This window comes from Carassius auratus, unplaced genomic scaffold (assembly GCF_003368295.1).
Source record: "Carassius auratus strain Wakin unplaced genomic scaffold, ASM336829v1 scaf_tig00214178, whole genome shotgun sequence".
In the NCBI taxonomy this organism is placed as follows: Eukaryota; Metazoa; Chordata; class Actinopteri; order Cypriniformes; family Cyprinidae; genus Carassius; species Carassius auratus.
This window is the reverse complement of record NW_020527545.1, coordinates 225,618-238,579: the sequence shown is the minus strand read 5'-3', so window position 1 is coordinate 238,579 and position 12,962 is coordinate 225,618. Positions and strand designations below refer to the sequence as shown.

The window sequence follows — 12,962 nt, the reverse complement described above, 5'->3', positions numbered from 1 at the left end:
TCATTTTATTTGTACTTTTTATCTAACTATTTTTACTTTGGTGTTCTGTCCATTGTGTAAGTAACAGATAGAGGCTACTTTTTTTCAAATTTCTCTGCATGTAGCCTATCGTGAAAATAAAACACGATCGATCATAATAATCAATAATAATTCACAAAGTAAAAACACGGTATACAAAGCGAATTTGAATGGAGGAATGTAAGTAATTGCAGAAGCTTGTTTTTTTTTTTTTTTTTTTTTTTTTGACCACTTGCCTTTATGGATGTGAAATATTCCATGTAGAAAAAAAAAATGTAAATATAAAAAATGACTTGTTTTCCATATTAGATTAAACAAAATCACATTGTTTGTCTTTTTATTGCTGAACTATACAGGGAATTTAATTTACACTGTGTAGTCTACTCACAAATTATTCAAGGAATGACATGAACTGAAATATCAAGTGGAAAGATTTCAAGTATGTATTTTTTGTGGACACATAATCGTTGTCATACAAATCTGAAAGCAAGTGGTGAACAAGCCACCATTTAAAGCAGATGCAGAAAAACGTTTGCAAAAAAACCTGACTGTAAGTAGATTAACATTATTTGTCTCAACTCTTAACTAACGCCTTTCATATTTCAAGTTTTTCCCACATTTTCCTGGGAAGTCTCTGGTATAACAGAAGTACAGATACACTGCTTCGCAGGAAAGCAGAAGTTAGTTGACGTCACTGTGAAAAGGGTCTTTTGGGACCAGAACTCTTCTTCTCTTAGTTTACATGTTTCTATCATCCTCAGCGAATCCTCTACCGACCACTAGTGGTGTATTTATGCATTGCACAGGCTATAAAATTACAAAATTAACATCTGTCATTATCAGAGACTACTACACACAGTTCTTCATCAGCAGAAAGTTCATCAAGCTCCAGATGTGTGTCGTCCAGCTGTGCAGTGAACAATTCAACCCTCAAACACAACGGAGAATCTCAATACAGGTACATCAGCTGTGAGATTTCAGACTCAATTCTGTTAGCGTAATCATATCAACAGTGATATTAAATAGTGCACTTTTAAATAACATGTCATTTCTAAATCAGTAATGCAAGGTTATAAAAGCTGATTCAAATCTAAAATCACAAAACGATTGTTTTGTCCAAACACAGCCTAATATTCATATTATTACATAGACCTATCATAATAACCCATTAGTTAAAATTTAAAGAGTGATCCTTTACTTTTCAGACTGTACCCGCTGTTGTGAAACTTTTGAAGCTGCGATCCGATTGGTCGTCTCTGCAGTGGTGGGCGTGGCTGCTGTTGCTGTGCTGGTTTATGACATCAGATCTACAAGAAGTGAACAACACAGAAGAGACTCATCATTAAACCCACAGAGTGAAATCAGACCAACAGTTTGAATTTACAAGAAGGTTGAGCTTCATCTCTTTGTGAATCAAGTCTGTTTTATAGTTTATATTCCATTCTGCTCTTAGTTTGATCTTCATCTCTCATCATGATTATTTTAGCGCATATTTAAAAAATCTGGTCTGTTGAACCCCAAGATCTACAGATGTCTGATCTGATCAAGTGTCTTCACTGTTTTCAGATGTTTAAATCATTGTTTGGTCCAGTGCTTTCCAAAAACAGATGTGTTAAGTTAAGTTAATGCGTTAAGTTAAGATATAAGGTTATTGCACATCCAGCCTGTTATTTATAGACCATGTTTTAATCCGTTAATAATGTTCAAAACTGTTTTTCTGTAATCAAATTCTATAATAAGTGTATAATTTGTACATTAAGATATATAAATTTATAATCAGTGTATAAATATTACATTTAGATATATGCAAGTCCATGTGACAGAAAAAAAAAAAACAGTTTCTGTTCAGGGTTTTCCTCATGAAATCTATACTATTTTAATATTTTAGCCTACTTAAAAGCATTATCTAAAAACAATGTAGCTACAATAATCAAAACATTCTCAACTTGAGCAGAAAAGAAAGATAACTAGCAATTTCAAAGTTTAAGTTATATCTAGCCATCTAACAACAATTTTCCCAATTATAATTACATGATTATTTTGAAATGTTCTTAGCCCACAGATGAATAATGATAAACGATGTGCACAGACTGAGGGGCAGGGGTTCAACAGGAAAAAAGGGCACCTCTCATATTTATTTAAAGAGTAACTTAAACCAACTTTTTTATTTAATGTTCTATAATAATGGGGCTTTGTTAGTGCTGTTCATTGATTCGAGTAACTTCTTTGACATTAGAGTATAAAGTGTTTAAATTCTACAATATATAGTGTAAAAACGTCTGAGTGCTGCCCTCTTCAGGTTGAACGGTGGCTACTGCAGTTTATTTTTCCTATTGGATTTTTGCAGTGGTACATGATGTAAGCAGTTTCCAGCCTTGGCAGAATAAAACCATCATGTTTTTGTATCATGTTAAATATATAAATCTTGATATATCAAATAAAAAAACATTTAAGAGTGGTAAAAAAAAAATTCAAGGCACTTCTGTGTCTATAACAGTTAAAAAACATCTGAATTTAGCTCTTGGTGTGTTCTAATTGGTGAATTGTGTTATATCGCTGTAATATTTTAGTTTTAATAGCTATAAAACAAGAATAAACTCGTTTTTTCTGAGCTCATCATTCCACACGCTCTTGCTCTTGCTCAGAGCGGTGATTCATCTCTCCTGTTTCTTACATATCACTGACCACACATCAATTATTAATGAGCCCTGAAACTCATTAATAATTATGAATAATCATATATGCTCGTTTAGCTTGTCAGTGTGAATTAAATCTAAGTATTTATTTGTATTTTAACCAATTTAAAAATTAAAAAGTTTAGGGAAGTCGTGGCCTAATGGTTAGAGGGTTGGACTCCCAATCGAAGGGTTGTGGGTTCTAGTCTCGGGCCGGACGGAATTGTGGGTGGTGGTAGTGCATGAACAGCTCTATCTCCACCTTCAATACCACGACTTAGGTGCCCTTGAGCAAGGCATCGAACCCCCAACTGCTCCCCGGGCGCCGCAGCATAAATGGCTGCCCACTGCTCTGTGTGCTCGTGCGCGCGCGCGTGTGCGCGTGTGTGCGTGTGTGTGCGTGTGTGTGCGTGTGTGTGTGTGTGTGTGTGCGTGCATTTCGGATGGGTTAAATGCAGAGCACAAATTCTGAGTATGGGTCACCATACTTGGCTGAATGTCACTTCACTTCTAAACCAAAAGTCTGGGAATTGCACCTGTAGGGGCGCTATTTCTCTCAGACAATGGAAGTCTTAAGCACATATACTCAAGCAGAGGGACAGAGTGAGAGGAGATGTCTGACAGTTTTTTTAATTTTCTGTTATCCATACAGTGTTGTAAAGTCATGAAACTATGCATATTTCCTCAGAATGACTTTTTCATCTGTATGAATTTTTTATTTTTTATTTTACGTGTTTGGAAGCTGCAATTTTAAAATACAAGACAATTAATATTTCCATTTTTACTGTCATTTCAAAAAATCACCACGACAAAACCGTTCAAGCTAACCAAAATCCATTCGCAATTTGAGTTCCTCAATGTTTTTTCAACATGTAGACAAAGCTTGGTGAGTATAATGAACTTTTCCTCTGAAGAGTATCCATTAAATCACAGCTCAATTTATTCAAAAATCCATATTCAAATCAAAATAGCCGACTTCCTGTTGGTCGTAGCGGATGAATGTGAATTAGAAAGTTGTCCGTCTTGATAAGAACAATATACATACCAAGTTTGGTGTCTGTAGCTAAAACTAACCCCCCCACTTTTGACAAAAGGTGGCGCTATAGAGTGCCTCCTTCACGCCCTTTTAAAAGCTTTTGCCATTGTCTAGCTGTCACTAATAATGATGTGTGTTCTGAGTTTCGTGAAATTCTAAGTATGCCTCCACAACTTTGACGAAAAATTTGAATACTAAACCCTAAATAGCCAACTTCCTGTTGGGCGGAGCCTATGACATGCAATACGAAAGAGGTTTGGATTGATGAGATCTATATGTGTACCGAGTTTCATATGTCTACCACCAAGTATGTATGATATATGGCCCTTAGTACTACAGGGGGCGCTGTAGAGCCCCTGTGCCACGCCCGTGTATCAGTCTCCTATGTGTTTGCCAATTTTCAAGACTTTTTAAGCATGTTAAGGGCCCTAGAAGCCCCCAAAACCTTGGAAGAAAATTAGAAGAATAAATAATAAATATAGCTGCAAGCAGCGATGGCGGGCTCAAGCCACCAATGTCATCGCCACCCCGGTGGCATCAGGTAAACTGTGCAAGCACATTTAACCAATTCCAAACCATATCAATCTTAATAACTACCATTATTTTTTATTTAATCATTTATGAGTGCTATACAATAGTCCAGGAAAGCTGGAAGAGAAAAACTCCTTATATTCAGGTGTGCAGAATTATTAGGCATGTTTTCTTTTACAGATGAAATGCGCTAAAAAAAGAGTTTTAACTCAAACTGTTTTAACTCAAAGTCGAAAATTATGAAATACCCATGAGAAATATCAAACACAAATGCAATACAGAAATGGATAACTTAAGACTTGACCATTGTACAAAAAATGCTGACTGGGTCATGAGGTCAGAAAAGAAGAAGAAAAAAAAACCGGTCAAGAAGAACTGACAAAAATAATTGCAAAATAATTAGGAATTAACCCCTTTACGTGCAAACATCGCTGACGGCCCCAGTTTATTATTGTTTCACTTTCACAGCATTAAACATCACTGTCTTACTTCATCTGGACAAACTGTGCATCAATGGAAAGTTTAAAGACTCAAGCTTCGATATTTGACCAATATTTTGATAAAACATTGTTGCAGTGACCGATATTTAGTGATTTATGTCAGGAGTGCAAAATAATAAATCCGTATTATGCCACATTTTGAATAGAAATTCACAACTCACTTATATTCCTTCCTGGTAGTAATCTGGCCAAAACAACACTGAAACACCTCTGTACACACAAAATATCCGAATAATAAAACCGCGATTACGATAGTAAAGCTTGGTATGAGAATTTCTTGAGATCTGGGGTGTTTTTATAAAAAAAATCGAAAATGTACATCGGAAATGCTAACTTGTGCAGCGATGAAAAAGGCTACAAATAACATATTTTTACAACAGTAAACGACCAAATTCCACCCCTGATCACTAAAGGAAGTTATTATAAACACTCGATCGGGGTTTAAAGTGAGTTTTGAGTAAAAGTGTACTAATAATTTCATAAATTGTCAGATGTAGCTTGATGCTAACGTTAGCACCAATGCTACTAATAGCAGGTGCTTTTCTTCTTCATAATGCATTTTTGTCTCAATAATTCACGTAAGGTCGTAAGAAAATGTTTTGTTGTATTTTTATAGTAAGACTTTTGATAAATAAGGGCTAAATGCAAAGAGAGACTGAAGTGAGATCACTGCTTTGTTGCTTTGTAAAGCCTGAAAAACCACAATCAAGGCTAATAAAGGTGGAATAAAAACAAAAGAATAATGATAAAAGAATAATGCGGATAATGTGTCATACTTGGCGGAGGTGTGAAATAACCGTTTGGTGAGAACAATACAATCATGATTCGGGCAGTTTTCAAGAGTGAAACATACACAAAGAGCACAGGAATGTTTACATGTGAGATCTTACAGAGATGACAAGGGCCATAAATCAATCTGATTAGCCTTCTCTAAAAACACACATGACATGGCCTTAGAAAATATTTCATAAAATTCACAGTTTTACAGATTCGATTATGAAATTTTTTATGAAGTCTTGGAAGACTTGTGGCCTTAGCTACACTGTGTTTTCAAACTCATTTCCTACATCAACATTTTTTAAAATACATTTAAAACATATGTTTTTTATATTTTTATTTTTGTTTTTATGTTAGAGCTAATATATCTCTATTATCATAACAGTCTGAGTGATTCTGATTCCTGAACAGTAAACTTCCTAAACAGTGAACAAAGGTTGATTATGTATCTAGTCAGAAAGAATCATGAGCAGAAACCTTTTTATTTTGGGTATGTAATTTCGGTCTCCATGCCAAAAAAGGGGGGTTACTAGTAAGGGGTTAATGTGAAGATTAATTTTCTGCAAGACAGACTTTCAGGAAAGGAGGTGGAATAAAAATGAGCTCCTAAATCTTAATCCCAGATTCTGTAAGATATATTCCTCAAACCATCAGACAAGAGGAGGTGGTGCTGGTCCTTCACGAGTCACTCTAATCTGTTCATAAAGCCTATATATAAAGTCTTAATATATAGTATTTCACAATACTTCATGGTATTCTAATTAAATCATTTTTTTGGAATCTTTGATTTCTCAGAACCTGACACATTGTAATTCTGAGACTCCAGGAAAGTGGCAGTTCTGTAAAATGTTGGCACTGGAGACTAAATGCTCCCTGATAGTTTCACACCTAATTCACTTAACACACAAACACACACACACACACACACACATTACCCACAGTGACAGAGGGACAGAGTGAGATCAGATGTATGATAGTTTTTTTAATTTTCTATCATCCATATAGTGTTGTATAGTCATGAAACTATGCATATTTCCTCAGAATGATTTATCTTCTATGTGTATAAGTGTTTAGAAGCTGCACTTTAAAAAAATAAAAAGACATTTACTGGTTCCTTTTTTACTGTTATTTAAAAAAATCACCACGACAAATGCTGTTTTATAACAAAGTTCGGGAGGAACAGTCGCAGTTCATTAACCTGATTAACACAAGTGGAGACCAATCAGTAATCAACTCATGACAAGGTATAAATAACAGCAGAACCTATCTCTGTTCATTGACAGTTTTCAGCATCCCGGTTCGCGCTGTCTGTCATCTTATCACAGACGAAATCTTCCTTCCAACAAGGAGATCCATACCGGTGATTTTTCAGATATGCTACTTTGCTGACCATGATCATTAAACACGGCCGTTGAGCACCATCAAACGTCATCGCGACAGCTGCTCTTCGTGCCAAGCCACACGTCGTGGCCAATAGACCGTGCAAAGTTCAAGCTCGCCTCGCTTGACACCACAATTGATCCGATCAAGACCGGGCTCTCTTTGAGCGCTGTAATCGCAGCACCAGCAGGCATTCAACCAGCCCGCTCCTCAGTTCTTACTGCAGCAAGCCTCTTTCACTTCCCGCAGCGGCTCAGCCTTTCACCGCGGCTTTTTCCGGCCGAGGCGCAGTTTGAGGCCACCTCCTCTAGCGGCGCAGACCGTGCGTCATAAATCAATACATTTTCAGATGAAGACGGTAAATACAGGTTTGCGGCCAGAAGTAGTGCGAGAGCCGCGTGGAGTTCCGATCACATATGTATGTGGAAATTCAGATCCAAATTGAGCCTCGGATGCGTTCAAATATTTAAACTTCTGCGACCAGGCCGTGTGCAAACGCCCGACCGGATGTGATCTTTCGGTGCGAGGTCAGAATTACCTATATTTTTAACCTTGACATTATTCTTCAACATCATTTATGTAAAATGGTGGTTCATAATAATTATGGCAGAAATAATTATTAAACCATTATTTACGTGATTAGCCCCATAAAACTGTTTTTATTTAGGGGGTAATCTGATTTGTGACGATGTATTCATACATTATACATTATATTCATTCAAATTATTAACTTTACCATGGTGAACATGTCAAGGTAACAGTTAGGGCTACTGCACGACCAGTTTGAAAGTTAAGCACGCCTGCCGCGAGAGGGAGAAATGCGACAATCGTGTACAAATGTCGCGTGCTGTGGAAAGGAGGCTTAAAGTTTGTTAAATCAGGCCATGAGGTAGTCATCATCCACACTGAAATGTCCAAAGATATCATCTGCCTTACCGTGCATGTTTAAACCTCACTGAGATTTTACAGACCAGTTTCATGCAATTATTCTGGCAGGACAAATTTTATTGGGGACATATTTCACCATCTACTGGTGTGATCATTATACCCTCGTTTTGCCGCAGGACAGCAGTGTGAGTAAATTCTGAGTTTTTCTAGGACCGTAATATGAAAGCATGCAAGTAAATATCTTTAGAACTGCTTGTAAGTGAATAGCACATAACTGCAATTAACGTTATTGCCATAATCATGTCTGTTGGTATGTTTTACAGACATAATGATTTTCATTGCATAATGATTCCCATAGTTTTCAGAAGCCTCTGTTTCCACAGTCTATACTACAACGTGAAACCAGTGTTCCAGATGTATCCATTAGTGCTAGTGATGTGTCATTCGTAAACGAATCGTTCTTTTTGAACGAATCTTTTAGGTGAACGAATCTTTTAGGCGAACAAATCGTTCATGTTATCCACGGACTCATATTTCTCGTTTAGTAAAGTTCCTCCCTTCATAGCAGCGCGGCGCTTTAAGCAGCGCATGCGCAGCTCAGTGAACCGGGTAACAACCGTTTCATCCTGTCAAAGAATTACTCGACATCGAGCCGATAGCCTTCGAGTATGAGATGTGACAGAGTATGTGATTTGTTGAATGTAGTAACGCATACGCCCTTCAATGAACGAGTTTACTATGAGTCTGAACTAGATCTAGAGATCTTATCGTTCGTGAGCGAAATGACCGAACTGGCACACTTGCCATTCGTGAACGAACTGAATGAACGGATATATGTCGTTTGAGAATTAAATGAACTGGCACATAGCTTATCTTGTTCGCGAACAAAATGAATTAGAGTAAACTGGGTTAATCTGCTATTTTAGCATGTCAATCTCGAAAATGCAAAGCGCAGTTATAGGTACTACTGTGCACATACGCTCGTTTTGATATTTAGCAACTCCACGTTTAATCCATAGACCGTAAAAGAAAGGTTAATCCCCGATTTATGGATGTGAATATATAATATACAAACTGTCTGACCAAACAATTAAAATGCTAATTAGGCAATAAACCCTGTGCTTTGTTCATCTGAACAACTCAATTAGACTTCATATATTGAACGCGATTATACACACATTTTAATAAAGCCAGATCAGTTTTTGTAACAAGTGAATGCGTTCGTTGACGTAAGACATAACACATAATACACTCTTTTGCCACCTGCTGGCATATTCTGTGTAAAACAAAGAAATTATCTCTGAACTAATCATTTTGTTGAATGAACCGAAAATGAACGAATCTCTAGAAAGAATCATAATTTCCACCACTAATTAGTGCTGCAACGACGCGTCGACATCATCGCTTGCGTCGACTAAAAAAAAAAAAAAAAAAATACGTCGACGCGCGTGCAATGCGTGGACGCGTCACACTGTTTACATCTCGCATAATGGCATACAGTGAATGAAGAAGTTGCATTCTATCACAAACCGAGACCACTGTTATTAAAAGTATGAGAATACTTTAAACAGAGGACAAATAAAACGTCTCTTTGTTCCCTTTGCAAAACCGATATGGTGTACCACGGCGGCACAACTGCGATGAGCGAGCACCTCAGAGGAACATCTAGGCGCTCTCCGGTGTCTCCATGCAATTTAACTGGTTACCTTGTGATCTGGTGACCAACTTCCTGGTTCAGGTCTGATATTCTTGTGCTGCGGCATCCTGAAAAGTTGAGATGTTTTCAACTCGATGCGGTGCGGACGCGCCTGAGAGAAAAAAAAAAAAAAAAAAAAAAAAAAGACGTGATAGGTGAACGGCCCCTTAAAAGACAGCGCGCCACGAGACAACAGTCACAAACCACCGAGCTACCCAGAATCAGCTCCAGATCTCTGGAAACCATGCTAAACCTTGCAGAACCATAACTACATTCTATGGTCATGATGCTAAAGAACATTTCACGACGTCTCAGACAACGGTAAATTTATGGCTACCGTGGTTTAATTATAAATGCTGTCATAAACTCATATTTACAATAGTAAAATCATTTTTGCCTCTTATTTTATACTGTAAAAAACTTCCTCCACATTGGTTGAAAATGAACAAAGGTTGAAAATGTTACTAACCTGTCTACTCTTCCCACAGTCAAGGAGGGGGAACTCAGGGCCCAGTGGTTAGAGAGTGGACTCCTAACCCTAGGGTTGTGGGTTCGAGTCACGGCCCGGCCATGCCATGACTGAGGTGTCCTTGAGCAGGGCACCGAACCCCCAGCTGCACCCTGGGCGCCGCAGCATAAATGGTTGCCCACTGCTCCGGGTGTGCGTTCACGGTGTGTGCGCGTTCACTGCCGTGTGCGCACTTGGATGGGTTAAATGCAGAGCTGCTTCCACAGGAGCCTTTTCCATATCTCCCCATTGTCGCAGCAGTGCCTGCTCCCGCAGGAGCCTTTTCCGTATCTCCTCACTGCCGCAGCAGTGTCTGCTCCCGCAGGAGCCCCTTTCGTATCTCCTCACTGCCGCAGTAGTGTCTGCTCCCGCAGGAGCCCCTTTCGTATCTCCTCACTGCCGCAGTAGTGTCTGCTCCCGCAGGAGCCCCTTTCGTATCTCCTCACTGCCGCAGTAGTGTCTGCTCCCGCAGGAGCCCCTTTCGTATCTCCTCACTGCCGCAGTAGTGTCTGCTCCCGCAGGAGCCCCTTTCGTATCTCCTCACTGCCGCAGTAGTGTCTGCTCCCGCAGGAGCCCCTTTCGTATCTCCTCACTGCCGCAGCAGTGTCTGCTCCCGCAGGAGCCTTTTCCGTACCTCCCCCAGATATATTAAAAAAAAAAAAAAAAAAAAAAGTCATCATGTTAAGCCATTTCACTGAAATAAGCTGTTCAGTTTTCACAATAAGCGCAGTGAATTTCAACAAGGGTTTATGATCAGCTTTGATGCCCCACATTCCCTGTCGCATTAGCCTCTGCACAATACGCCGTTTTCAAACATAATAAAAATGTTTAATTTAAAAGTCTCTCAGCGGACGCAGTAAATATTTATCCGTTTCCACTGCCCGTCCAGTGAGCACCAGTCTCTCAGCGGACGCAGTAAATATTTATCCGTTTCCACTGTCCGTCCAGCGAGAACGAGTCTCTCAGCGGACGCAGTAAATATTTATTCGTTTCCACTGTCCGTCCAGCGAGCACCAGTCTCTCAGCGGACGCAGTAAATATTTATCTGTTTCCACTGTCCGTCCAGCGAGCACGAGTCTCTCAACGGACGCAGTAAATATTTATTTGTTTCCACTGTCCGTCCAGCGAGCACCAGTCTCTCAGCGGACGCAGTAAACATTTATTCGTTTCCACTGCCCGTCCAGCGAGCACCAGTCTCTCAGCGGACGCAGTAAATATTTATTCGTTTCCACTGCCCGTCCAGCGAGCACCAGTCTCTCAGCGGACACAGTAAATATTTATTCGTTTCCACTGCCCGTCCAGCGAGCACCAGTCTCTCAGCGGACGCAGTAAATATTTATTCGTTTCCACTGCCCGTCCAGCGAGCACCAGTCTCTCAGCGGACGCAGTAAATATTTATCCGTTTCCACTGCCCGTCCAGCGAGCACCAGTTTCTCAGCGGACGCAGTAAATATTTATCCGTTTCCACTGCCCGTCCAGCGAGCACCAGTCTCTCAGCGGACGCAGTAAATATTTATCCGTTCCACTGTCCGTCCAGCGAGCACTAGTATATTTATCCGTTTCCACTGTCCGTCCAGTGAGCACTAGTCTCTCAGCGGACGCAGTAAATATTTATTCGTTTCCACTGTCCCTCCAGCGAGCATGAGTCTCTCAGCGGACGCAGTAAATATTTATTCGTTTCCACTGTCCCTCCAGCGAGCATGAGTCTCTCAGCGGACGCAGTAAATATTTATCCGTTTCCACTGCCCGTCCAGCGAGCACTAGTCTCTCAGCGGACGCAGTAAATATTTATTCGTTTCCACTGTCCGTCCAGCGAGCATGAGTCTCTCAGCGGACGCAGTAAATATTTATTCGTTTCCACTGTCCCTCCAGCGAGCATGAGTCTCTCAGCGGACGCAGTAAATATTTATCTGTTTCCACTGCCCGTCCAGCGAGCATGAGTCTCTCAGCGGACGCAGTAAATATTTATTCGTTTCCACTGTCCCTCCAGCGAGCATGAGTCTCTCAGCGGACGCAGTAAATATTTATCCGTTTCCACTGCCCGTCCAGCGAGCACTAGTCTCTCAGCGGACGCAGTAAATATTTATTCGTTTCCACTGTCCGTCCAGCGAGCATGAGTCTCTCAGCGGACGCAGTAAATATTTATTCGTTTCCACTGTCCCTCCAGCGAGCATGAGTCTCTCAGCGGACGCAGTAAATATTTATCCGTTTCCACTGCCCGTCCAGCGAGCACTAGTCTCTCAGCGGACGCAGTAAATATTTATTCGTTTCCACTGTCCGTCCAGCGAGCACCAGTCTCTCAGCGGACGCAGTAAATATTTATTCATTCCACTGTCCGTCCAGCGAGCCTCAGTCTCCCAGCGGACCCAGTAAATATCTATTTTTCATTATTATTTTTCTTTCCTCTGTCTGTCCAGCGAGCCTCAGCCTCCCAGCGGACACAGAAAATACCTATTTGTCTCCTCTATCAGTCCACGAGCACTGCAGTAATTATCTAATTCCTTCTACCTGTCCATTGGGCCTCAGTCTCCAAGGGGACACCGTAAATACATATTTTTTCCTCTGCCTGTCCAGCGAGCACTAGTCTCTCAGCGGACGCAGTATGCATCCATCTCTTCCTGTTCTTCGTCCAGCAAGCCCAGTCTTCCAGCGGACGCAGTAATATCTATTGGTTTCCTCTGTCTGTCCAACGAGCACTAGTGTCCCAGCGGACGCAGTAAATACCTATTCATTCCTCTACCCGTCCAGCGAGCCTCAGTCTCCCAGTGGACGCAGTATGCATCCATCTCTTTCTGTTCTTCATCCAGCGAGCCAGTCTTCCAGAGGATGCAGGAATATATTTTGTTTCCTCTATCTGTCCAGCGAGCCTCAGCCTCCCAGCGGATACATTACGCATCTAGTCAATATATCATTACACCTCGCAGGCAGACGGTGGAGCCCGTCTTCCCGACAT

General features: G+C 40.4%; 1 protein-coding gene across 1 annotated transcript in view; it reads right to left on the bottom strand.

Moving 5' to 3' along the window:
* Positions 1-1,203: 1,203 nt before the first annotated feature.
* Positions 1,204-12,962, bottom strand: part of LOC113091273 (uncharacterized) — a 63,296-nt gene continuing 51,537 nt past the window's right edge. Inside the window, exon 5 of the mRNA XM_026256681.1 lies at positions 1,204-1,325. Coding sequence (XP_026112466.1) covers positions 1,312-1,325 — 14 coding nt within the window. The 3' untranslated portion in view covers positions 1,204-1,311. The remainder of the gene's footprint in view (positions 1,326-12,962) is intronic.